This window comes from Monodelphis domestica, chromosome 5, assembly GCF_027887165.1.
Source record: "Monodelphis domestica isolate mMonDom1 chromosome 5, mMonDom1.pri, whole genome shotgun sequence".
NCBI lineage: Eukaryota > Metazoa > Chordata > Mammalia > Didelphimorphia > Didelphidae > Monodelphis > Monodelphis domestica.
This window is the reverse complement of record NC_077231.1, coordinates 53445442-53471897: the sequence shown is the minus strand read 5'-3', so window position 1 is coordinate 53471897 and position 26456 is coordinate 53445442. Positions and strand designations below refer to the sequence as shown.

The following is a 26456-nucleotide window of genomic DNA, read 5'->3' as shown; positions in this document are numbered from 1 at the left end:
TTGGTTTTATTGGCATGTCTCACAGAAAAGTGACTGATTTTGGTCATGTACTGTTTGTTGATTACTCACATTCTATTTTCCTTTTGAGGTCTTTATTTCACGTATTGATTTTTCATGTCTGGCACCAAGAATCAAGCTTCTTCACCTTCCTGAATCAGTTTCTGGGTCTGTTACTTATTGTACTTAATTCTCTCTTATTCAAGTGTTAGAAAATTGCTCATTTACTTTAGGAAGGCATGGCTCCTTCTTGGGGCTTACCTCAATTTGAGAGCAATGATTGGAACAGGGGAAAGAGACTTTAACTGCTAGTGTTTGGTAAATTAGCTTCAGTGTATTTCTTGTCATTATTTATGATACACACAACCATAGATTCATTAACTAAATCAGACTAAGTATTCTGTTTCCACTGAAACAAACTTTAGTTATAGTTTTTTTGCTTGCTACTTGTAGCTAGCAGTTTCTTTTCTGTTCTTTTAATTTATTAAACTTAACATTTTTTAAAGAAATAGAACCTATTTCTTTCCCATATCCTGAGACTAAAGAAGCACACTGACTTTAAATTAAATGAGTTTACACTGGAGTATGGATGAAAAATAAGGAAACTAAGAATATGACCCTAGATGGAATTTGACAAGGAAAATTATTTTAAATATATCTCTGTTAATTTTGTTCCTCCAACATGGCATTAGAGAAGGAACATTGGTTCCTGGCATATAGGAGGCATGGACCCAGGGCATTGTGGACTCTGTTAAAATAGTATGGATAGCCCTTGGCATAAAAGAGGCTATGATAATAGCCTCTAAAGTGGGTACAACTTACCCTATTGCCAGGCATTTTATCAGCATACCTTTCATGGCAAAGTATTTGGTGGGCTTCCTCTGGCTTGAAACTCCTTTTGAACACCTGCAAATTGACTTTATGACTATGCCAAAAGCTGAACAGTATAAATTTTGTCTGGTAATAGTAGATCAGTTGACCAGGTGGCCTGAAGCATTTCCTATTGCTCAAGCCATAGTAGCTTTTGTTGCTAAAGTACTTTTAAAAAATTTATTCCTCGCTTTGGCCTGCCAGCATGCATTGATTTGGATAGAGGAACATATTTTTACCAATTTGATCCTATCTCAAATTTATTCACGTTTGGGGATTACTCCTAAATTCCATGTATCATACCATTCCCAGAGCTCAGAACAAGTTGAAAGAATGAATAGAGAACTTAAAACTATTATTGGAAAATTGTGCACTAAGACTTATTTAAAGTGGCTTGAAATTCTCCCTCTAGTCCTATTTTATCTTAGATTCAGGCCTGGAGGAGATCTATACATCTCACAATTTGAGATACATTTTGGACATCCTCCTATACATACTAAGCCTTTCTCCCCTGCATATACATTGTTACTAGGGGGAGATACATTTCTTGCCTCATATATATGGGATTTGCAGATCAAATAGTGAGAGCTCCATGAATCTGGAGCTATTCTTCAAGCAGGTCCTATAGACTTCTTGCTCCATGACTTGCACCCAGGTAACAGAGTTTACATAAAGAATTTCTGGTGTACTGGAGCAACTCAGCCTGCCTATGATGGTCCATTCCAAGTTCTGTTAACCACTCCAACAACTATTAAAATTATAGAAAAGGACTCTTGGATTCTTTGCTGCCATGTAAAGAGAGCATCTTCTATAGATGATGAGCAACTATATCCTATCATATTTACTGATTGTTTGCTTTGAGACTTAATTTTGTTTTTAAGTGTATACACTTAAAAACAAAAATATATATATGTGTGTGTGTGTGTGTGTGTGTGTGTGTGTGTGTGTGTGTGTATATATATATATATTGCTGTTACTCTATGCCATTTTTAGCTATTGTATTTTTCCTATTGGATATATATTCTCTTGCACTGTCTTTATTTATACTGTCCTATACTTGAACCTGAGAAAAATACCTTTATAAAAGTCCATAAACTAGTTGGACAAAACTTGTAGTAGTAACCTTTAGATAAGTTGATGTGCTGTGAATTTTGAGAATTTTAGTTCTTTCTTTGAATGTTCATTGCCTGTTATACTACTGTTTTATAAACTGGTTACTTTGTGAAAATCATTTGCACTCACTGTGGATCATGACTAAGTTAAAAAAGGAAATGGATCTCATTTTTTGGATGAGAAACCTTTGTATTCTACCTCTCCTTGGCTGACACAGTGTGTCACTGATTATAAGCTATATATTTTTGATTTTCTAAAACATTTTTTATTATTGTTTTTTCTTGAATGTGCAATATGGTTATTTGAGTTTTTTCTTTCTCCTTTTTTTTATTTCAAAGCACATCACCAGTATTAAAAGATTTCTTGATTTTGTGCTGGTGTAAGTTTAAAATGTTCATTGGTCCTAAATGTAAATGCATTCCTCAAAGCTTTAGACTGTGGAAGCCTGCCACTGGTTGTTTAAATATTATGGAACTTTGCTTATTGGATGTATCTGAATCTAGGAGGAGGGATTACAAAGGAGCACAGACTTCACCTGCACAGTACCAAATGAGCACATAGTTCAATGAGACAAACCAATCCTGGTAGGATTGATAATATTCTGTGCTAATACAAGAGGACTTGAACCTTGTGTGAGACTCGAGCTTGTAGCTATTTGACATAAGTTAGATGCAAGACTCCTTGTAGCATGCTCCTTGTACTACGCTTTCTATCAAGTACTTAACATTGGCTGTTTTGACTTCCCTATCCCTGAGAGATGAGGAAAGATCAGACCAGGGAATGATGTTTACCATCTGCTTCAAAAATCTTGTCCCTTTTCTGTCTTTCATACTGTGATAATTTACTGTAGTCCTGGCTGCTGTGTGGGTAAGTGCATAATTGCTATTACAAGATGATTGGACATAAATCAATTTAATTGGGCCCTGATTCAAGGACCTGTTATCATTTTATTTTTTTCCTTACTTAGGGTTTTTACATTTAAAGCTTAGATATTTTATATTTCATCCAGTAGTTACTTTTTTCTCTTTTATTTGAATTTTTGTGATGTTTTTGATATTTTTCTTTGGAAATGAAAATGATCCATTGGGGAGACTGATCTCCCAATGGTTCCCAGGGGGAAATATGTGTTTTAAAGAATTGTACCCCCAGGACTTTATCCCCCAGCATTCTCTACTCTTCCCGGGGTTACCTTTTCTTATGTCCCTGTGATATGTCCTGGCATGGGTTGGTCTATTAATGGGCTTATCCCATGCTGGGAGGGGTCTTTGCTGGTGCTGGAGCAGTGGCAGGCTGCTGGTACTCTGGCTCTTTTTCCTTTGCTCTCACCCCTTTCTCTTTTACCTTCGTTTTTTATACTTACATTGACTGATTTGAGGATTTCAAGTCATTTAGAACTGTCAATGCCATCAACATATCATCGTGGTCATTCTTTCAAATAGCTTCTTTGGTAGCATCTAAGAAGTAGGAAAGTAATCAGAAGTTCATAGACATGGGGAATCATCAACAGGGAAGACACAGTGAGATTTAATTTTTGACACAAAGGAGGTTTTCTATACTGATAAATGAACCATTCCCCCACAAAATTATACAATAAAACTTCAGCCACGGGGTGGTGCTACAGCTCTGGTTTATTTGCCAGATTATTGAACTAAGCCTTTGTGGTGAAAATGTGGGAGCCTTCAAATTTTGTAAATAGGTTACTTTCTTTAGTAGTCTAGAAATAATTAACAACTTGCCAATGTGGACAGTGGACAGGGGTTGGCTATAAATTCATGTGCCTGTTTGGCTTCGTATATGGGTTGGGGGATAGTGGATAAGAGGACCCCAAGTCAGGAAGATGAATTCAAATATAGCCTCTGAAGCTTATAAGCTGTGTGATCCTGGGCAAGGCACTCCACATCTGTCTGCCTCATGATCCTTCATCTGGAAAATGGGGATAATAATAGGGCCTTCCTCCTAGGGTTGTTGTAAGGAACAATTGAATTAATAATCATAAATACTTCTTATCACAATCCCTGATACATAGTAAGTACAATATAAAAGTTAGCTATAATTCTTTATTCTCTACATAGATTACCTCGACCATGTCATTTTCATGCAGAAAAACAAAAAACAACTACACTTTGATTCATTCATGAATAAAATTTTTAGTTTTTATTTTATCTCTTTTCTTGATGAACAGATATATTTAAAGAGAAATTACATCAAACAGCTGTTCGTATTCTGACAGGATTTGGAAAATACTTGAGGCAATTGGATAAGAAAGGGAATGGATTTCTGGGTAAGGCCCATTTTCGGCAGGCCCTAAAAGCATTTCACTTAGAGCTGCCTGAAAAGGTATGTCGAGCAGAAAAGCAATTTGCATCCCTCCTTTTTGGTTTTGTGCAATTTTGGTATAGAATTTATTTTCTTAGGCTCGTTCTCCTCTTTAGTTCCTTTACTTGCTGTATCAAGTTGGTAAAACAAGACAAAACAAATTGAAAAGCCATTTTGATTATTCTTTTGAGAAGTCTCTCCTCTCCACACCCTTGCTTGAGCTTAGTCTCCTCCATGCTTTGACTTACAGCCTCCTTCCTAACTGACCTTTCTTAGTCCATTCCCCAGAAGACTCTCTTGCTATTCTTTCCTTAGATTCATCTGTATCCCAAATTCTTTGGAAAATATTGTGTCTCCCTCTCTTCCACACCAACAAATAATAGCTTCCCAAGCTCTTTTCTATTTGGTACCATCCTGCCTTTCTTGCCTCATCTCTTGCCTAGCTCCCACACCTAGAATGCAATTCAGCAAACATTTAGTGCCTACTGGGAATGATAGAAAATTTAGGTCAGATAGTCATGGAGCTTACTGTCTACTAGAGGAATAAGACACATGAACAGATAATTGTAATGTGGAATAGTACAGGTTAAATGCATAAATGATCTGGCAAAGTAAAGTGCAATGTGAGGGCCAATGGAAAAAGGGGAGGTTTCATTGAGAAGTTTGTCTTTAAAAGGCATTCTCATGATTAAAATAAACCAAAGCTTGCAGAGTAGTATGTTCATTGAGTAAAAGAAGGATAAAGGATAAATATTTGAGGTTTGTGGATTAGTTTGTGAGTAGAGATATGGAATATTTATGTAGAAATATAGAAGAGATATTATTCAGTAAATGAAGAAGGGTAAAACAAACTTGTCCATGTTTAAGGAGCCATTCTTCCTCATTTAACTTTGGCATAGTCATGAAGATGCTTAGAGGGGGAAAAGAGGACATAGACAATTTCATTACCTGGTGTAGGCAATTCTTCCTGCTCTCATCCTTAATATGGGTATATGCTGGGAGCCATCAGGCCACAATGTCTTGACACGGTCACATGTGGAAGCCAGGAGGTCACAAAGTAGTTCCTTGGCAGAATGGAATCATCCACTCAGCCTCCTCTGTGTGACTTCTCTCATCAACATCTCTTATTACTAGAATCACCATGATTATTGTTCTCTCCCCAGCTTCAGGAAAAATAATATGAGCAAATAATTGTGCAGTATTCCCCCCAAATATCACCAAAAGATCAGACTCACAAAACCAGACCCAAAAGACTATCATGGGTTAACTTTTGCTTAGGCATATAATACCTAACAAAAGCTATGCCCAGAAATCCTCTACTCCCATGCACAGAAACAAATTCTTCTGAGCCAGTACATAAATCATTGTAGGGAGAGGTTTATACAATATGCCTTAGTACATCATGCCTCAGTGACTTAATTTACCAATGAAAACCCATCTTGGAAAACTCCCCAATGAAACTCTGATAAATGATTAGTCTAATATTAAATCTGAATTGTGTTTCTAGTACCCCTTTGATCTCTCAACTTGACTACTATGATTGTTGATTGTCTATAGAATCTCTGATTGATTATCTAATTTTATTAAAAGTAACATGATTTTCTTTGATTGTCCATAAGCCAAGCACCTCACAGGTTAATGAGAAAAACTAAGTTAAGCTACTCTACCTGCGACAAAATCATTTATCTTGTGCAAAACCTTTGTGTATTCTGTCAGAATCAATAGTTATAAGTGTATAGAATGATCTCAGAATGTTAATCAAACGAGTTGTTAAAAGTTAATGCATCACTTATCCAATTATCTGCATTTGAATACATATGTTGAATAATGTAGCTGTGTGCCAAGAAAATGGGTATAAAAATAAAAGCTAACCCTGGTCCTGGTGAAGCAGCAGTTCCATGCAAAGCCTGGCCCCAGGCTGACACACACACAGCTGTCTTCCATCACTCATTTATGCCTTGCCACCACACCTGACTGAGGACCCTTGAAGCCATGAGCAAAGCTAGACCTGAGCTCACCAGTTATATGCATATCTAGTGGGGGAAAATGGGAAATGTGAATCTACTTTTCCATTGTTTGTTTGAGATTGTCCTGCATGTCAGTCCTGGCTGTGCAGAATGGGATTTTAGAATTTCCTCTTCATCATGCTCCCAGACGGTCTATGACTTCTCCCCTTCATACTTTTTACAGTTCAGCCAAATGTGCTTTCTTACTGTTTCTCACCTGATACTCCATTTCCATGACTGTCCCTCCCTCCATCCCACCTCAGCCACTCACAAAGTTGGTTACCTCCTTGATGTCAATATCATCCACCAAGGCACTCTCTCCATCTTCAAGAATTCCAACATCTCCTTGTCCAGTCATAACTTAATTGGGTTTCCACCTCTCTGTCTTCCCTTACAAAACTCTTGTCTACATCAAGAACTTTAGTCTCTCATTTTAAGCCTTAATTCTGTCTGGGGCCATTTCCCATGCACTGGCCACTCTCTTCTCTTCTCCCCATCTTGACACCTTGGTGAACCAATTCAACCCAACCCTAGTCTCCTCTTTTGAGTCTCCGGCCCCCTAAGAGCATCACCATTGTGCTGCCAAGCCTCAGCCTTGGCCCACTCTCCCCATTTTGTGCCTCCCTTTCTATCAGACTGCTGAAGAGATACAGTAGTGCTTTCCCTTTGTTCTGTTACTCTCTCCTCAAAACTTTATAGCCCCGCTCCCAAAGTTATCATTTCATCCCAATGGTCCCCTCCAAAGTGACTGCTCATTTCAGCGTCTTTCTTTGGATACTCACCTCCCTTTGATGCCGTCCATCACTCTCTACTACGTGATGCTCTTTTCTCTGTAGAGTTTTGGGACACAGCCCCTTCCTACCTCTCTGACAGCTCCTTCTCACTCTCCTTTGCTGCATTGCCACTGAAATAAGCCCCTGGAACCCTAAAGTGTCCCTCAGGCTCTGCCCCAGGCATCTTCTCTGCTCTACTCCTTCTAGGCTATTTCACTGGATCTCCTCAACGATTTCCTTCTGAGGAGTCTTCCCCTCCCCGTTCTTCAGACACCGCAAGGGAGATGTTCCCTAGATGATTTAAGTGCAAAATATGCACAGCCAAAAAAGCCACTATCTTTTCCCCCGTTATGTAGCGGATAACAACAACTCCCTGTCCTGACATTTACCACCTGGCACTGATCTGGATGCCTTACTTTTTCATATGATTCCCCCATAGCCATACAGGTAAGTCACATGTAGAAAAATTGTGTGTGGACATGTATCCACATACATATGCTCACATTTATGTATACACATAATCTCATTTGTATAATTAGATATGTCTCTCTCTGTGTCTCTCGATTTCTTTTCTGTCTCTGTCTCTGTGTCTGTGTCTGTCTGTGTCTGTCTTTCTCTGTCTCTCTCTGTCTCTGTCTGTCTGTCTCTTTATCTCTGTCTGTCTCTGTCTCTCAGTTTCTTTTCTGTGTCTGTGTCTGTGTCTGTCTCTGTGTCTGTCTCTGTGTCTGCCCAGCTCTGTCTCTCTCTCCCTCTGTGTCTCTGACTCTTTCTGTCTGTCTGTCTGTCTGTCTGCCTGTCTCTTTATCTCTGTCTCTGCCTCTCTCTGTATCTGTCTCTTTATTTCTGTCTCTGTCTCTATCTCTGTCTCTCTTTGTCTCTCTCTGTCTCTTTGTCTCTGTATCTCTCTCTCTGTCTCTGTCTCTGTCTCTCTCTCTGTCTCTCTGTCTCTGTCTCTGTCTCTGTCTCTCTGTCTCTCTCTCTGTCTCTGTCTCTGTCTCTCTCTGTCTCTCTGTCTCTCTCTGTCTCTCTTTCTCTCTCTCTCTCCCCCTGCCTTTCTGTCTGTCTGTCTGTCTGTCTGTCTGTCTGTCTCTCCCGCTGCCTTTCTGTCTCTGTTTCTCAAGGTCCCCCATCCCCTCTGTCCCTGCACCTCACAATATTGCAGATTTCTTTTTAATACCAGATTCATTTAATTTAATTTCACGGTCAGTAAGAACTCATTCTAAACTGTACCTCATGTGCATCAAAGTCTTTAATTCAAGATAACTGATAATCCTGTGACATATTTATAAAATGCCAACATATCTTGTGAATTATCAGAGAAAGTATCTAGTCCTGCTTTTTTAAAAGCTAATAATCCCAATATTCTAGAGGTGGAGGAAATCAGTGTGTAAGATGAATTTAAGAATATTTTCAAAATGCTTTCTTTCAAAACAAGGAACACAGCTTTGCCAGTTTTTGATTTCTACCTGACTAAAATTAAAGTCTATTTTATACTCAAAATAGAGTTTCTTTTACAAAACAACACCCCCCCCCCACTATCTTCTATCTTAGACTTGAAACTAAGTATCAGTTCCAAGGCAGATGAACAATTAAGGACTAGGCAATTCCGGTTAAATGACTTGCCCAGGATTATATAGCTAGGAAGTGTCAGAGACTTTTTGAACCCAGGACCTCTGATCTCTCTATCCTGGCTCTTTATCCTCTAAGCTGCCTAGCCATCCTTCAAAATGTAGCATTGATGTAGCAGCTTTTCTTTAGGCAATGAGAATAGTAATAATGATTTGTTGTCCCCTCCTTTATGTGCTCTGGTTAGAACATTCAAGCATGTATGGGGCTGTGTCAAAGTATGGCTAAGGGGGACCCAGTTTGGTTCCCTGCTTGTTTCAATTGGGCATGGAGTAATTATACCATAAGGGGGAGGAGAGAGTTCATGATCAAACCCATTACATGTATTTCTTTAAATTTTTAATTAAATCAAATATTCTATTTTTTCCAATTATATGTAAAAACAATTTTTACTATTCATTTAAAATAATTTTGAGTTCCAAATTCTCTCCCTCTTGTTCTCCCCTGTACCCTTCCTGAAAAGGGAGGCATTTGGATATAGGTTATACATGTACAGTCATTCAAAATGTAACTTCCCTTTTAGTCATGTTAGCATTACACAGGAATTGTGGGTAATTAATATCCATGGAAAAATTAAGATTTATTCAGATTCTCTTTTAATATACTCACATATTTTACCTATAACAGAGCAAAATGACTTCATTGCACAATAAAATGTTAGCTATAAAACAGATACATTGAAGTGGCAAATGATTATTGTCCTCACAAAATGATTTTTTTTTTCATTAAGAGTCTCCACAGGATCTAAATAACCTTTTTACTTCCAGCTTCAATTTACTTAGGTAGCTTTTGTTGTAATGATTTTTTAAAGATATATTTAAGTTACAGACCTTATTGGTTTTAATTTCTAGGACTTTGAGAATTTGTGGTCGATTCTGAATATCAATGGTAATGGTCAAGTTGATTATAGAGAATTCAAACATGCCATTTTTGGTGAAATGAATGAATACAGAAAAACATTTCTTCGAAAAGTAAGTTTGTTTTAAGCAGCCTTTCAAAATGATTAAATCAAATAGAGAATTAGATTCTTCATTAACATTTGAGAAATTAAAATATTTTGTTTATTTCTTTTGGATTTGTAATGGAATTGATCACACAGCATCTTTAATATAGATATTTACAAGTATTATAAGTTGGTTTTTGTAGCGCTTATGTTAAATATTAAAATGGAAGCTGGAACCTTATGCTTTTAGAAGAATTTGAGTTTGGTATAGTGGCACATGCCTTTAATGTTTGCTATTGAGTTCATTGGATGTCACTTGGCTGATTGGGTGTCTGCCCTAAGTTTGGCACTGGCAGATGGAGGAGAACATCAGGCAGTTCAAAGAAGATCAAAAACAAAGCAGATCAAAGCTTCCATGCTAATGAACAGTGAGGTTGGGCCCCTCAATGACTGCTATATTTCCAGCATGGGTGAGACTGGGAGGCACATTTTTGAAAAAAATTAATAACAGTCATAAAAAATGAGAGCTTTTGAAAACATTGCTGAAATGGTTAAAAAAGAATACTGGATTTTGAGTCAAAAGACCTCAACCGTAATCTCGGTTCTTTTATTTTCTATGCAACTTTGGGTGTATCATTGGAAAGGTCTAGATAACTTCCAAGATTCCTACAACTATATGGCAAGAGTGAATAGTGCCCAGACATTACTTGGAACAGTGACTCTTCTTCATTTTAATAATAGAAGTAAGCACTGACCAAATCTGGGTTCTTCACTCTTTTAAAAATCCCGACCATTTTCACTCTTTAAGTATAATATAGAAGATTCTAATTTGGACCTTTCTGATTCCATGTTCTCTGATTGCTCTGGAGTCTTCCACTGGTAGTTCCTTGTTACTGCTCTGTCGCTCTTGGAGAATCACCTTTCTAGGAAATTACCTCTGGTTCATTCTTGCTGCAGAAGACTTTTTCCAGGAAGCTCTTCTATGATTACTATAACTCGAGGATCGGTGACAGACAGACAACTACATTCCAGATTCATCACCTCCTTCCTCCCATTATTGTCCTTTTTCTCTATTGAGTTGTCGATTGTTTGTCTCCTTCAAACAGGAGAGGGAAATTAGATAGGTGCAACCAAGTCCTGACTGAAGTGGACCCTCTGTTCATTACTGTGATTCTTGGTAGCAATTTCCAGAGGACTTATCTGAGCAATTATATGGTAGATGAATCCCAGCCTGAAAAATGAAATCCTTTCTGACCAGACAACTACTTTCAGCTGATGAATTTCCTACTTGCCAATTCTATAAAGGTAGAGTAGAAGCATACAACAAACAAAAGGCTAATACTCTCTTCCTGTTGCTGAGTCTGAAATCCTGCATTCTGTCATTTCACCTTGCAATATAGTAGCAGGAGTATGTCTAGGAAGGGTAATTATTGTTTCTACTTTTTTTCTCTTCCTTCTCCCAGTGATTCTTTAGAACTTCTGTCCTCAGGGAGACTGAGGAGATGCACTGTAGCTTTTCGTAGTGAAAGAGTGGAAAAAGAATAAGCATTTATTAAATGCCTAATCTGTACCAGACATTGGGATAAAAAAAATTTATGAATATTGTCTCACTTTGTCCTCTCAACAAACTTCATATGGTAGGAACTATTCTTATCCTCCCTTGATAATTGAGGAAATTCTTAGTTTCTTTCTCTGTTTCTTTCTTTATAAGTGTCAGAGGCTGGATTCAAATTGGAGTCTCTCTGAATCAGACCCAGTACTCCATCCTGCACTAGTTGGCTTCCTCTGCAGAGGGAAGAAAAGATATAATTGTGATTTTCAAAATTTAGTTGTAGTAGCTCTTCTGAGACGGTATCTTATATAAGCCAAGATGGCTCTTGTTACTTGCAAAATAGGAATATTATTAAAACTGATAGAAGGATCCTTATATCCTTAAGATCTTATCTGTTATTCAAAGTTGTGTTAAACACAATAACTATTATGATTGATACTTATTAGATACCTGTATTGATTGAGTGATACTATATTAAATAATTTGCATACTAGCCACAATCTCTGTGCCATAAGAAATGATGAGCAGATTAATTTTTGTTTTAAACTTGCAAAGAAAAATACATGAGATAGTGAAGAGTGAAATATGTAGAACCAAGAAAACATTATATATAGCTACAGATTTAATGTTTGAAGAATAACTCATGAATGTTCACCTCCAGAGAAGGAAATGAAAAATGGAAACATGGAAGACAATTTATTTTGTACATACTTGTTTATCTGGATCATATCTTCTACAATGAGGAGAGAGGAAAAAAAATATCCACAATCTCATTTTTCTAGTTACACGTCTTCTGCAAGTAAAGTTATATAAGTTGTTTGTTGTCATCATAGATAGACCATCTAGAGCTAGAAGAGACCTTAGACATTGTCTAGTCCAATTCCGTCATTTTACAGATGATGATGCTAAAGTGTCTACAGAGGTTTAGATTTGTCTAAAGTTTGAGTAGGTGTAGTTAGGCAGAGCCCAGATGGATTTTTCTGGCTGTACCCGTTCTGCTCCCTGCCTTACATGCCAGTTTAAAACTTTAGGAATGCCTTATTTAAAGCAAAGCCAAAATTATTTACTTACTATTTCCTGTGATTTCAGCTAATTTCTATCATTTTCTATTTGTTTAGGCATATATGAAATTAGACTTCACCAAAACTGGTAGCGTGGATATAGTAGAAATTAGAAAATTCTATTGTGCAAAGAAACATCCTTACGTAATAGCAGGTAAGTGATAGAAGCTCACATACTTTTAGGTAGCTATTTAGATCCATAATATTGTTGTAATTTGTTGTAATTCATTGTTAGCTGTTAATATTCTTAGTCTGAAGTTGAGGCCCTACCTGTTTGCCCACTTCATTTTTGAAATTCTCTGAAAGTGGTACTGTTGTCTTTTTTCCTTCAGAATCTTTTATTCCAAAATCTATTTAGTCTATAGGTTTTTATTTTCTGCTAAGGACCTGGCTGGTTGGGAATTTGTATATTCAAAAGCAAAGTAGACAGTAAAGTTGGGCCCATCTACATAAATATTTCTCTGTACCTTCATAGCTAAGGATCAGGCGGAGAAGATGGAAAGATCATTTACACAGATGCATAAGTATGATCACCTCTTTGTTAAAATGAACATAAATGAGCAGCTGTAGACATATAATCATTTTAACACACAGGTTGAAATTCTTTTTCATTCTTCAAACCAGAGTTATTATAATCATTTTAGTTTCCCATATTAATTCGTCTCAGACTTAAAACTGATTTGGATGAATTTGCTTTGAAACATGAGGTTAAAAATGACAAAATTGATAAATATGTTGAAAGCAAATTATGATTCCATTTTCTAATTGTTCTATTTTGAGTCACATTACCTTTTTACCTACAATCTGAAATTTGATGTAAGGTGATTTATCTTGTTGCCAAATTGTCTTTGGTCTTTGATTTGTTGATTGACTTAAATGCAAACAAAAGTGATAACATTTGAGAGGAAAGTTTGTAGGTTTTAAGGTCCTTTTATCTTGGACTACTGTAGTCTCAAAATGAGTTGGTGTTCTTGCTGTTTCTTATGAATGATTTGGCTTAAAGGTTGGATGAGATGTAAGGAGAGAGAACAGTATCTTTTAACCATCTCCTCCTCTTTATCTATCCCATCATAAAGAACTTGGAATCTTTTAGTCTAGGAAACTAGTGTGATATTACCGGGGCTATCTGACTTAATGAAGTCCTTTCAAGGACTTACCTTTGGTAAAAAGCACTCAAAGTCACCAATAACAGGATTTTTCTAATTAGTAGTTTCATTAAAAAAGAAAACATTTTTTTGCTCTGTTACATGACTTGGGTGAATTTGAACTATCCAGGTTTGGGATAAATGAAGAAAAGGAATATTGATAAAGGCATATTTATTGGAAGCCTTTCTCTTCCAGAGGCAGAAAAGGCTTAAAACACACAAAGGATGACTAAGATGGCAGCAGGAGGAGAGATTGATGACATATTTTCATAGATTTCCATTGGAGAGTCCTTGGAGAGGACCGAGCTTCCTTTTATTGCTCCCCTTGCGTTAACTGCTATAGCTACTTACCCACCTAAAGAGAAATAGAGTATAGCTTCCTTTTCCTTAATATAAATAGACTGGACCAGCCTGAAAAGAACTGAAGGTGGTCCCTTGCCTATGAGGAGAGGCCTGGTTGAGCAAGTGATTTCTTACCCAGACACTTCCTTTTGGAATTAGCACAGGATGTTTTGGTCAAAGTGAAGCAGATTATAGCTATAGTTCACAAATGTAAGATATATGACTTTTATAATCTCTATAAAATTGGCTCTCCCAAGATCATTATTCAGTAATGCCTTATTAATCCAGTATGATCAGGAAATAAAATATTTTAAATAAATGAATTTTCTAGATAACAGAAGCTTATCCTTTAAAGCAATAGCCCTTTAATTTTTTTAAATCATTTTTGATAGGAAGCATTATAAAATATATATAAATCCTTTCCTCATTAAACACCAAATGCTAACCATAGCTTTTTAATATCCTCCTGATGACCTAGAGTCATAGAATCATATGATTTACAAGCTTGCAAAGCCTATCACTGTTATTAGCCTTTTGTGCCCTGGGACCCTTTGACAGTCTAGGGAAGCCTCTGTGCTCCTCTTCAGAATAATGTTTTTTAAGTATATAAAATAAAATACATAGGATTTCAAAGATTATATATTGAAATGATGTTGGATTTAATTGATATTTCAAAATATGGCTATTATGAAAGCCACTATGGCCAATTGTATTGAAATATGTCTATTGAAATAGTAAAACAAACAAATAAAACCAATTAGTTCATGGCTCTTGTTAAGAGTCCTCAATTAACCTGTTGTCTAGTCTAACAATCTGTCTTTTATATATAAAGAAACTAAGTCCCAGGGACATGTCACTTGCCCAAAGTCCAATAGTCCAACATTTAGGATCTGGACCAACCATTTGGTCCTTATTAGTAACATCAGTTATTGTACTATACACTCATTCTCTTAATTTTAATTTCTTCTAGTTATTGAGCGATGTAGGAATAGTGGGTCCTATGCTAAATGGCCCCAGAATGCAATTCTTTTTTAATTTTCCTGTTTCCTTTACTGCCATGTGCATTACCAAAGCTGATTGCTCTTCTCTTCCCCCACTGAGCCTCTAATTTGCTACATCTGATCTGCTGTAGTCAGTTTTATTCTTTATGATGTTATGTGATGCTTACAATGGCCAGCACCTACACATTTGTCTTTTGAAGAAAATGATTGTGATGTAGACAAGTGGCAGGTTTGACATAATCTAGAATTCTTTGCCTTCGCTCATTTTTTTCTTGTAAACCAAAAATTTCCCTATATTTCTGCTTATCTCTTTGACCACATTTGTATTGAAGTCACCAACTCTCAGTGTGTTTTAATTTTATTCTGGTGGATATTATCAAATTTTCTCCAAGAATTTTTCTACCACTTTATCCTCAGCAACTGATATTGTTGTGTAAGCTGTAATTATTTTATGGTGGTCTTTTTATAAATAATGTATTTATATTTATACTTATAATAATACTGCAATATGTGGCCCATGTAATATTTTTTCTAGTCTGGGATTAGTATAAAAACAAATTTATCTAATCTGGGATTAGGATAAAACCCACTTGACCAACTCATGTTGCTTCTCCAAGGAATATTTGTGAATCATCTTTTCCTGAAAATGTTTTTCTTTCTGCTGACTTCATTTACATTAGGAGTTCTTACTACTTTGTATACCTTGGGACACTTTTTTGCAGTCTGGTAAACCCAATGGAATCACATATGAGAATGCTTGTTGTCTCCATTTAAAAATGAAGGAAATACTAACTGTTGATTAGTGGTTAGTGAAAATAAAGATTTCATTTCTCTCTCTCTGAAATTTATCCATGAATCCTTTGAAAGGGTGGGATGGCAGGAATCTTGCCCTGGTTTATAGCAAGAATGTTCAAATGGATCAAAATTAGCTGCTCTAGCAATAACAAATGGAAAGAACCTCACTGGTGGTGATTGGGCAAGAATCTCTTACATTGAGTACAAACAATCAAATTGAAGTTTCCAGGAAGTCTAAAAATGATGTGATTCTAGGCACCATCTGGACCATTTCCCGACACTGTTGTTATCCTTACTGAAGCATATGGGGCTACATAGCACTTATGCTCATTTAAAATATTTTCTTACTTTTATGGGGTTCCATGGTCAAAAGAATTCCTTACTGGATAGCCAGTCTACTGGAGATGTACCTCTGTGTGATAAAATAAGGATAGACCTTGGAAAATATTCAGTCTGTTACCAGAACTGCATTCAAGGATTTGAGATAGCATGATTAGAGGCTGCATTTGACCTCATATGTTCCTGATTTTAGGTCCAATGTTCTATCCACTGGACAACGTAATTGTCTCTGGCCATAGCCCATGCGAATGAACATTAAGTTGTGATTAAAGCAGTTTAAACTATTTTTTTTCCCAATTGGAGATTGCCATAATTCATTATCCTAAAACATCAGAATTGCAAGAGATCTTAAGGGTCATCTATTTCTAAACTATACCAGAAACAGAATCTCCTCTATAACAATTCTAACAAACAGTCTTAAAGCCTCTGAGAATCTTTAATTGTCAAGATGTTTTTACTTCCATTGAGAAAAAAACCCCAACAAAACAACTGCTTCTCTTCAGTTTTTAGTCCTTCTTCTACTCTCTGGGACCAAAGATATCTGATCTAAGATTTAACCATTTGATAGTAGGAATCCACTTCTATTAGTGTTATGCCCCAAGTCATGACTTTGAATTAAAAAAAAATCAAATTACATGTCATTTCATTCTATTAAGCTTTTTTGTCCCTGCTCAAACCCAAGTTGGGCTACTCAACCCACTCTTTTCAGAACTAAATGAGCCAGTTGCCACCTCCAGCTGTCTATCCGTTTATCTCTCTACCTTGTTCTCTGCCCCCCCCATTTATCTGTTTCTTTTCTCCTCTTTTCTTTTTTTTAAAATTAATTTATTTAGTCAATTTAGAACATTATTCCTTGGTTACAAGAGTTACATTATTTTCCTCCCTCCTCTCCACCTACCCTTAGCACAGCTGATGTGCAATTTCATTGGGTATTACTTGTGTCCTTGATCAGAACCTATTTCCATGTTGTTGGTGATTGCATTAGGATGTTCATCTAGAGTCTACATCCCCAACCATATCCCCTCGACTCATGTATTCAAACAATTGTTTTCTTCTGTGTTTCTACTCTCACAGTGTTTCCTCTGAATGTGGAAAAGCAGTTTTTCTCATAGATTCCTCCAAGTTGTTCAGGATCACTGCATTGCCACTAATGGAGAAGTCCATTATGTTCGATTGTACCACAGTATATCAGTCTCGGTGTACAATGTTCTCCTGGTTCTGCTCCTTTCACTCTGCATCACTTCCTGGAGGTTGTTCCAGTTCCCATGAAATTCTTCCACTTTATTATTCCTTTGAGCACAAGAGTATTCCATCACCAACATATACCACAATTTGTTCAGCCATTCCCCAATTGAAGGGCATCCCCTAATTTTCCAATTTTTTTGCCACCACAAAGAGCACAGTTATGAATATTCTTGTACAAATCTTTTTCCTTATTATCTCTTTGGGATACAAACCCAGAAGTGCTCTGGCTGGATCAAAGGGCAGACACTCCTTTAGCACCCTTGGGGCATAGTTTCAAATTGCCCTCCAGAATGGTTGGATCAATTCACAACTCCACCAGCAAGGCATTAATGTACTGACTTTGCCACATCCCCTCCAACATTCATTTCTTTCCGTTGTTGTCATGTTAGTCAATCTGCTAGGCGTAAGGTGATAGATATCTCAGAGTTGTTTTGATTTGTATCTCTCTAATTATAAGAGATTTAGAACACTTTTTCATGTGCTTATTAATAGTTTTTATTTCTTTAACTGAAAATTGCCTATTCATGTCCCTCGCCCATTTATCAATTGGAGAATGGCTTGATTTTTTAAGTAATTGGTTTAGCTCTTTATAAATTTGAGTAATTAGACCTTTGTCAGAGGTTTTTGTTATGAATGTTACATTGTTTCCCAATTTGTTGCTTCCCTTCTAAATTTGGTTGCATTGGTTTTATTTGTACAGAAAATTTTTAATTTGATGTAATCAAAGTTATTGATTTTATATTTTGTGATTTTTTTCTAGCTCTTGCTTGGTTCTAAAGTCTTTCCTTTCCCAAAGATCTGACAAGTATACTATTCTGTGTTCACCTAATTTGCTTATATGTTCCTTCTTTATATTCAAGTCATTTACCCATTCCGAGTTTATCTTGGTGTAGGGTGTGAGATGTTGATCCAAACCTAATCTCTCTCATACTGTCTTCCAATTTCCTCAGCAGTTTTTATCAAATAGTGGGTTTTGGTCCCCCAAACTGGGATCTTTGGGCTTATCATAGACTGTCTTGCTGAGGTCACTTACACCAAGTCTATTCCATTGACCCTCCTTTCTGTCTCTTAGCTAGTACCATATTGTTTTGATGACCACTGCTTTATAGTATAGTTTCAGATCTGGAACTGCAAGGTCTCCTTCCTTCACAATTTTTTTTTCATGATTTCCCTGGATATCCTTGATCTTTGGTTCTTCCAAATGAACTTTGTTATGTTTTTTCCTTATTCAGTAAAAAAGTTTTTTGGTTGTTCAATGGGTATGGCACTAAAGAAGTAAATTAATTTGGTTAGGATTGTCATTTTTAGTATGTTAGCTCATCGTACCCATGAGCAATCAATGTGTTGGAGATATATAAAAATATTGATGACTTATGTGGGTTTGTTTTGTATTATGCAAATTTGCTAAAGTTGTTGATTATTTTGACAAGCTTTTTGGTTGATTCTCTAGGATTCTTTAATTAGACCATCATATCATCTGCAAAGAGTGATAACTTGGACTCCTCATTGTCCATTTTAATACCTTCAATTTCTTTTCTTCTCTAATTCCTATTGCTAGTGTTTCTAGTACAATGTTAAACAATAGAGGTGATAATGGGCATCCTTGTTTCACTCCTGATCTTATTGAGAAGGCTTCTAGTTTATCCCCATTGCAAATGATGTTTGCTGATGGTTTTGGACATATAGTGTTCATTATTTTTAGGAAAGGCCCTTCTATTCCTATGCTTTCTAGTGTTTTCAATACAAATAAGTGTTGTATTTTGTCAAAGGTTTTTTCTACTTCTATGGAGATAACCTTGTGATTTTTGTTGGTTTTCTTGTTAATATGGTAAATTATGTGTATGGTTTTCCTAATATTGAACCATCCTTGCATTCCTGATATGAGTCCTCCCTGGTTATAGTGAATAATCTTCGTGATCACTTGCTGGAGTCTTTTTGCTAGTATCCTGTTTAAGATTTTTGCATCTATATTCATTAAGGTATTTTGGTCTATTGTTTTCTTTCTCTGTTTTTGACCTGCCTGGCTTTGGAATCAGTACCATATTTGTGTTGTAAAATGAATTTGGTAGAACTCCTTCTTTGCTTATTCTTTCAAATAGTTTGTATAATATCGGGATTAGTTGTTCTTTGAATGATTGCTAGAATTCATTTGTGAATCCATTTGGACCTGGGAATTTTTTTAGGGAGTTCTTTGATAGCTTGTTCAATTTCTTTTTCTGATATGGGTTTATTTAGGTAGTCTATTTCTTCCTCTGTTATTCTAGGCAATTTATATTTTTGTAAATATTCATCCATAGCACCTAGATCACCATATTTATTGCCATATAATTAGACATAATAATTTTTAATGATTGCCTTAATTTCTTCTCCATTAGAGGTGAGGTCTCCCTTTTCATCTTAGATACTGTCAATTTGGTTTTCTTCTTTCCTTTTTTTAATTAGATTGACCAGTACTTTGTCTATTTTATTTGTTTTTTTTTCAAAGTACCAGCTTCTAGTCTTATTTATTAAATCAATACTTCTTTGACTTTCAATTTTATTAATTTTTCCTTTGCTTTTTAGGATCTTTAATTTAGTCTTCATCTGAGGATTTTTAATTTGGTCACATTCTAGTTTTTTAAGTTACATGCCCAATTCATTGACCTCAGTCTTTCTAATTTGTTAATATATGAACTCAAGGATATAAATTCCTCCCCCCCACCCCGCCCCTGAGTACTGCTTTGCTTGCATCCGATAGATTCTGAATGGTTGTCTCATCATTGTAATTTTCTTCTAAGAAGTTATTAATTGTTTCTATGATTTGTTCTTTAACTAATCATTTTTGGAGAATTGTATTGTTTAATTTCCAATTAATTTTTTATTTTCCTCTCCATGTACCCTTACTAATTATTATTTTCATTGCATCCTGATCTGAGAAGGTTGCATTTATTATTTCTGAACTTTTGTACTTGTTTGCAAAGTTTTTATTCCCTAAGACATTGTCTGTCTTTGTGAATGTACCATGTGCTGCTGAAAAGGTGTATTCTTTTTTGTACCTATTTATTTTTCTCCACATATCTACTAATTCTAATTTTACTGAGATTCCATTCACTTCTCTTACCTCTTTCTTAATTAGCTTTTGGTTTGATTTATATAGTTCGGATAGAAGAAGGTTCAGGTCTCCCACTAGTATAGTTTTTCTATCTGTTTCATCCTTGAGCTCCAGTAGTTTCTCCTTTAGAAATTTGGATGCTATGCCATTTGGTGCATACATGTTGAATACTGATATTTCCTCATTATCTATGCTGCCTTTTATCAGGATGCAATTACCTTCCTCTTATCTCTTTTAACTAGATTTATTTTTACTTTGGCTTTGTCAGATATCATGATTGAGACTTCTGCCTTCTTTTTATCAATTGATGCCCAAGAGGTTTGGCTCCTTCCTCTTATTTTTACCCTATGAATGTCTACCTTCCTCATGTGTGTTTCTTTTAGACAGCAGATGGTAGGCTTTTGGATTCCAATCCCCTCTTCTATTTGCTTGTGTTTTATGAGTGAGTTGTTCCATTCACATTCAGAGTTATCATTACCAGCTGTGTATTTCCCAGCATTTTGATTTCCACTCCTAGTCCTGCCTTTTCTTCTTTCACTATTTCCTTCTACACCAATGTTTTGTTTTTAATCAGTCCCCCTAATTCCTGCCCTTATTTTACTTCCCTTTCTACCCCCCTCTCTTCTTATTCCCCTCTTATTTTCTTTACAGAATTTTTAAAGTACCCCTTCACCATCTCCCTCCCTTGTACTGCTTCCCTCCCCACCAGTCTGTTTGTTCCACTTCTACTTCCCTATAGGGCACAAATCAATTCTCTGCCCAATGGATTTGATTGTTCTTCCCTCTTTGAGTCAATTTCAATGCACGTAAGAGTTAGGTATTTCCTATCTCCAACATCTTTACCCTTCCAGTGTATTAATGTTCTCCCCCCTCCTGCCACAAGCTTCTTTGTGACATTTACAATTACCCCTTTTGTTTCTTTTCCCATTTCTTTTAGTATTAACCTCTTTTTAGCTCTAGTTTATATATATTTATATATGTACATACATATTTTTCTATTTATGCATATATATATCTATATACATATTTATGTCTTTTCATTTCATCCTATATAGTTTGTCACTATTCCCTCTAAGTGTAATTGTTCTAGCTGCCCAGATGATAATATGATTTTTAAGAGTTACCGATGACCTCTTTTCTAATAGGGATACATATCATTTTAACATATTGGGTCTCTTAAAAAAAGTTTTTTTTGTTTTGTTTTTCTTTTTTCCCTCTTTCTTAATTACCTTTTGATGATTTTCTTGAGCTCTGTGATTGGGCATCACATTTACTGTTCAGGTCTGGTCTTTCCTTTACAAATGCTTGGACTTCTTCTATTTTGTTAAATGACCATACTTTCCCCTGTAAGAATATGGTCAGGTTTGCTGGGTAGTTGATTCTTGGTTGTAGATCTAGTTCCCTTGCTTTTTGGAATATCATATTCCATGCCTTTCGGTCCTTCAGTGTAGATGCAGCCAGATCCTGTGTTATCCTCACTGTGGTTCTATTGTATCTGAATGACTTCTTAGCAGCTTGTAATATTTTTTCCTTGGTCTGATAGTTCTTGAATTTGGCCATAACATTCCTGGGTGTTGTCAGTTGGGTATTAAGTAGAGGAGGTGATCTCTGGATTCTATCCATCTCCACTTTTCCCTCTTGTTCTAGAACATGGGGGCAGTTTTCTTGGATGATTTCCTGTAGTATTATGTCCAGGATTTTTCTTTTGTCATGGTCTTCTGGTAGACCAATGATTCTTAAGTTGTCTCTCCTCGAACGATTTTCTAAATCTTCTGTTTTGTGAATGAGGTGCTTCATATTTTCCTCAATTTTTTTCATTCCTTTGATTTTGTTTTATAGTTTCCTGCTGCCTTGTGAAGTTGGTCTATTCTGGTTCTTAAAGATTGAATTTCATCCCTGACTTTTTGGCCATCCTTCTCCTTCTGGGCTGATTGTGTTTTGAGGTCATCTGGTCATCTTTCATTTTCTTTGCCTCATTTTCATCTCCTTTGCCTCATTTTCCAGCTGGTTGATTTTGGTTTTCAAGCCACTGTTTGTTTTAGTTCAAGTGCTTTTGTTTCCAAATGACTTATCTTAGTTTTTAAGTTCTTTTCTCATTCGTCTTCAGTCTCTCTTAATTGTCTTTTGAATTGTATTTTGAGTTCTTCCAGTACCTGTATCCAATTTGCTGGGCTTTCTGTTTTTTTTTTTTTTTGGTTTGTTTTTTGTTTTTTGTTTTTGCTTGGAGTTCCCTCATCCTTCTCTGTTCCATTTGCTCTTTGTTCATTGCCTGTATAGAAGCTGTTGATTGTAATTTCTTTTTTCTTTTTCTTTTTTGTTGTTTGCTCATATTTATCCCTTCTTTACCTCCTTTTGTTGTCTGAGCTCTTACTCCTTTCATTTTTTGTGGTTTTTGACTTTTCTTTCCACCTTCACCCTTGGAGCTTTATCAGTAAATCTCAGTGCAGTCTGTGGGGGAGGGTTATTGGAGTTTGAGTTTAACTGTCCTATGGAGACTTTGATGGGATTAAGTCCAGCTGGGTTGCTCCATGTGCCCTGAGGCCATAATCTCTGGAAGGGCTTGGCAATATGGAATGTCTCCACTGCTGCAACTATGCCTCATGCTGGTGCTCTGCTTTTCTTCTCTGTTTCCCCACTGCCTGTGTTGGATGCTCTGATCCTGGCACAGCTTTGCCTGCATGTTAGTTCCTCCATACCAGCGCCTTTGCCTGCCTAGAATTTCCAGCTGCTGCTGGAGGTTTAGAGCTCTAGGTGGGGGAGGGATCCCGGGACCTTCCTTCTTCCCCTTAAATTAGAGTGTTCTCAAATTCAGGCTTTTGGGGGTGTACCTTTTAAGTTGAGTCCAGGAGGTTTCCTTGGCTCTGTCTTATTCTTAGGTTTGATTTTCAGTCCCCTAGGAGCATTTAGCTTGTAATTGGTAAGGAAGGGTTTTTAGAGGTCTGAACTTTTGCTGCCTCTACACCACCATCTTGACTCTGCCTCCTCTTTTCTCCTCTTTTCAAGGAGTTTTGTCCTTGTGACTGTGTCTTAGTTGATCAGAATATAGACTTAACTGTTGATAAGAACTTGGTTTTTACATTTATTTTTTAATCTTTTCCTCTTATTCTTTATTCAGACTGGTGATTGAAGCATTTTTTCTTTTTTTTTTCCTTTCAAAATTTACCTCTTCTAAAACTTGCTTATATAATTTTTTGGGATATATAAGCCTTCAGTAAGAAAAAGAAAGCTTCCTTTTCCATTTTGACTATAGAGAACATATATTGAACTTTATGGATTATAGAAAAAAGACAAAATTAAATTTTTCATCACATACATTGTGACTAGTACTTTACCCATAGATCACTCCAGTATATGGGTTGTTTACAGTTAGCAGTCATTTACAAATTAAAGCTTTTATGCAACATATTGACAGTTTCTAGGAAACCATCTGGTATTCTTTGACTTAAATGTTCCATCAAAGAAAAAATCTCGGCAATGCATAATAGAAATCAGACTTCCAAAAGACATTTCTGTTTAATGGCATTGGAAAACATTGTTGGCAGAATGGAATGTTCTTTTTTCAAAAATTTGCTGGTCTCTAAGACATATCAGCCAAGCCTGATTTCAGTTGCAGGTGAGAAAAGGCTATTTCCCTAAAAGTACAAGATTCTTCTTTAATTTGTAATTTTGAAAAAAAAATGCTTGAAACTAAGTAATGATATCGAGGTTTGTTTGATATATACCACAGTAGGTAAAACTGATTTTAGGAAGCAGACATTTTCATCTTTTTGTTTCATTATCATGTTTATGACATAGACATTCAAAACACAACTACCCTGCATGTAGATTCATTTTAGATATCAGGAAGATGGAAATGTAGATTTAAACACCCACGTTCTGATACCAACTTTTTGCACTTTAACACACCTTCCATTTAACCGTCTCCTGATAAGAGTGAGTGGACTCCAACTCTGGGACCTTCTGTATCTCTTTTTTATGAAAGCATATGTGTGTGTCTTTCTCATCCTTTGGCTATTTCTTTTTCCCTGTCTTTCCTTCTTTCTATTCTTTTTGGGGGGGGAGTCTTTTTATTTCTTTCTCTTCTAATCTCTGTAGCACATTTTTTTCCCAGACCTTCATCTTTACTCCCCCTTCCATTGTTTCTTCACCTTACTCTTTCTCCTTTAATGCAACACTGAAATATAGATAAAAATATATTTTCATTCATTGAATATAGTTTTGTCTTGTGTCTCCTTTTCTTAATGTAAAAAAGCACAGATAAATGGAAAATGATCTTTCTCTAACAGAAGGATCCAGCCCAGTTATTTTTTTTTAATTTTTCTCTTCATTGCTTCCCTTTTTCTTCTCTAATATGTACTGAGTATATTTTTTTCATTGATCATTTTTCTTGGAGAACATGGATCAATGACTCCCAGTGGGGAAAAGAATCCTCACCCTAGATCAAAAGAAGTCTTCATTAGCAGTTAATATTGAGTACTACATTAGCCAAGCAAAAGATCATTCAACAAAGACTTTCCTAAACTTCCAGAATTAACATTAGTACTTCAGTTTTCTATTTCCACAAAGCTTAGCAAATGCTTCTTAAATAAATATAAGTATCTAAAGATACTCATTATAGAATGGATCTCAGTGTTCTGAAGTTTACAACTCATTAGAACTTTTCTGACTCTTCCTTCATTTTTAATTGGAATCTAATGTTGTTTATAGCATCAAAAACAACAACAACAACAACAGCAAAACGCAAGGATATGTGATGGTTTGTGTGTTTTAACCTCCTTCTAACAAGGAACAACAATATTCAAAGTTTTCAAATAACCCTAAGTACTTACCATTAAACATCATTTACCATGGTTTTCTTCCCTGTGATTTTCCTGCAACCCCCAATCACCAATAAATTCGAATTCATGGGGAAAATGTTGGAATTGGATAGTAGTTTTATGTATAATCTCAAGCTGTTAACAGTATGATTTCATAAACTGATTAAGTAATCATCTAATAGAGCTAATGCCTTTTATTCAATTCTTCAGAAGATTGTTTTATCGCTGACTCTGTTTTGTAGGTTATGCAACGGAGGAAGAAATTAAATCTTCATTTATTGAAACCCTAGAGAATGCCTGTAGCCATCCACTGGAAGTGTTATACTGTGAATTCGAAAATTACTATGAAGGACTAAGTTTTGGAATAGCAGACGACGAAGATTTCATTAATATCTTAAGGAATTCTTGGGGGATTTAGTTTTGAACAGGGCACAAATGAACATTTTCCCACACTGAAAATTTCAGTTTGAAGAAAAACTGAAAGTGAGGTAGGATGAAATATCTTATTTTTCTCAAACTTCTCTCAATCTTCACACATGCAGTCCTTCAAAATATATTGTGTCTGGAGAGGAAAATATTTCTAGAATGAGGGCTCTGTGGAATGTGTGAGAGACATTGGAGGAACTGTGCTGCTTGTCATTTTATCGAGCACAGTAGAAATGTTCTGGATTTCATTTTTATCACTGTCAATGGGAAAATTGCAGCTAGGAAGAAACGCATATGAATGTCTACATTGGAAATTATTTCCTTTTTTTTTTCTTTTCTGCTCTTCTTTCTATATTGCTGCCACTCCATTTTCCTTCCCCTACCCCCAACAAATCTTCAATGACTTCTTAATTTACCACTTGTAAATAAAACAGTGCAACTTGTATTGAGTATGTTGAAAATATTAAATGAATGAAAGGCTCTTGACAATTCTTTAGTTTATAGCATGAAAGGAAATTGTAATTCTAGAGTTTCGTTATTGGCTACAATTACTTTGGAACTGTCTGTCTAAGATGGAGGATCATGAAAGGATGTCCATAAAAATGTCATATTTGTATACAGATTTAGTTTACCAAGCTCTACATTTTATGTTAATGGCATAAACCCCCACATTATGTGCTATTGGCTATAACCATATAATTGCTTACTTAGAGTACTGACCAATAGTTGTCTCTCTCTGTAAACATTCATAATTCTTTTCCATTCACGGTGTCTTTTTTCATGTACATAGATTGAAAAGTTAAGTTGGAAGAATGTTCCTTTTGATAAAGAGTATATTGATGTGTATATATTATAGAACATATGTGATAGGTTGGATAAATAGAAAATGGAAAAGAAAATAGCAAAATAGATTTATACTTTAAACAATGAAAAAAGGCATCCAATGCAAATTTAACATAATATGGTGGTCAAATATTCCCTGGTTCTTTCCTACTAAT

General features: G+C 35.9%; 1 protein-coding gene across 2 annotated transcripts in view; it reads left to right on the top strand.

Annotated features, from left to right (window-relative positions):
• CAPS2 (calcyphosine 2) overlaps positions 1 to 25939 on the top strand; it is a 63163-nt gene extending 37224 nt beyond the window's left edge. For both annotated transcript variants that reach the window (XM_056798464.1, XM_016425669.2), the window contains 4 exons: positions 4163 to 4317; positions 9553 to 9672; positions 12315 to 12411; positions 25275 to 25939. In XM_056798464.1, the coding sequence (XP_056654442.1) occupies positions 4163 to 4317; positions 9553 to 9672; positions 12315 to 12411; positions 25275 to 25450 (548 nt within the window). In that variant the 3' untranslated portion in view covers positions 25451 to 25939. The remainder of the gene's footprint in view (positions 1 to 4162; positions 4318 to 9552; positions 9673 to 12314; positions 12412 to 25274) is intronic.
• Positions 25940 to 26456: the final 517 nt, after the last annotated feature.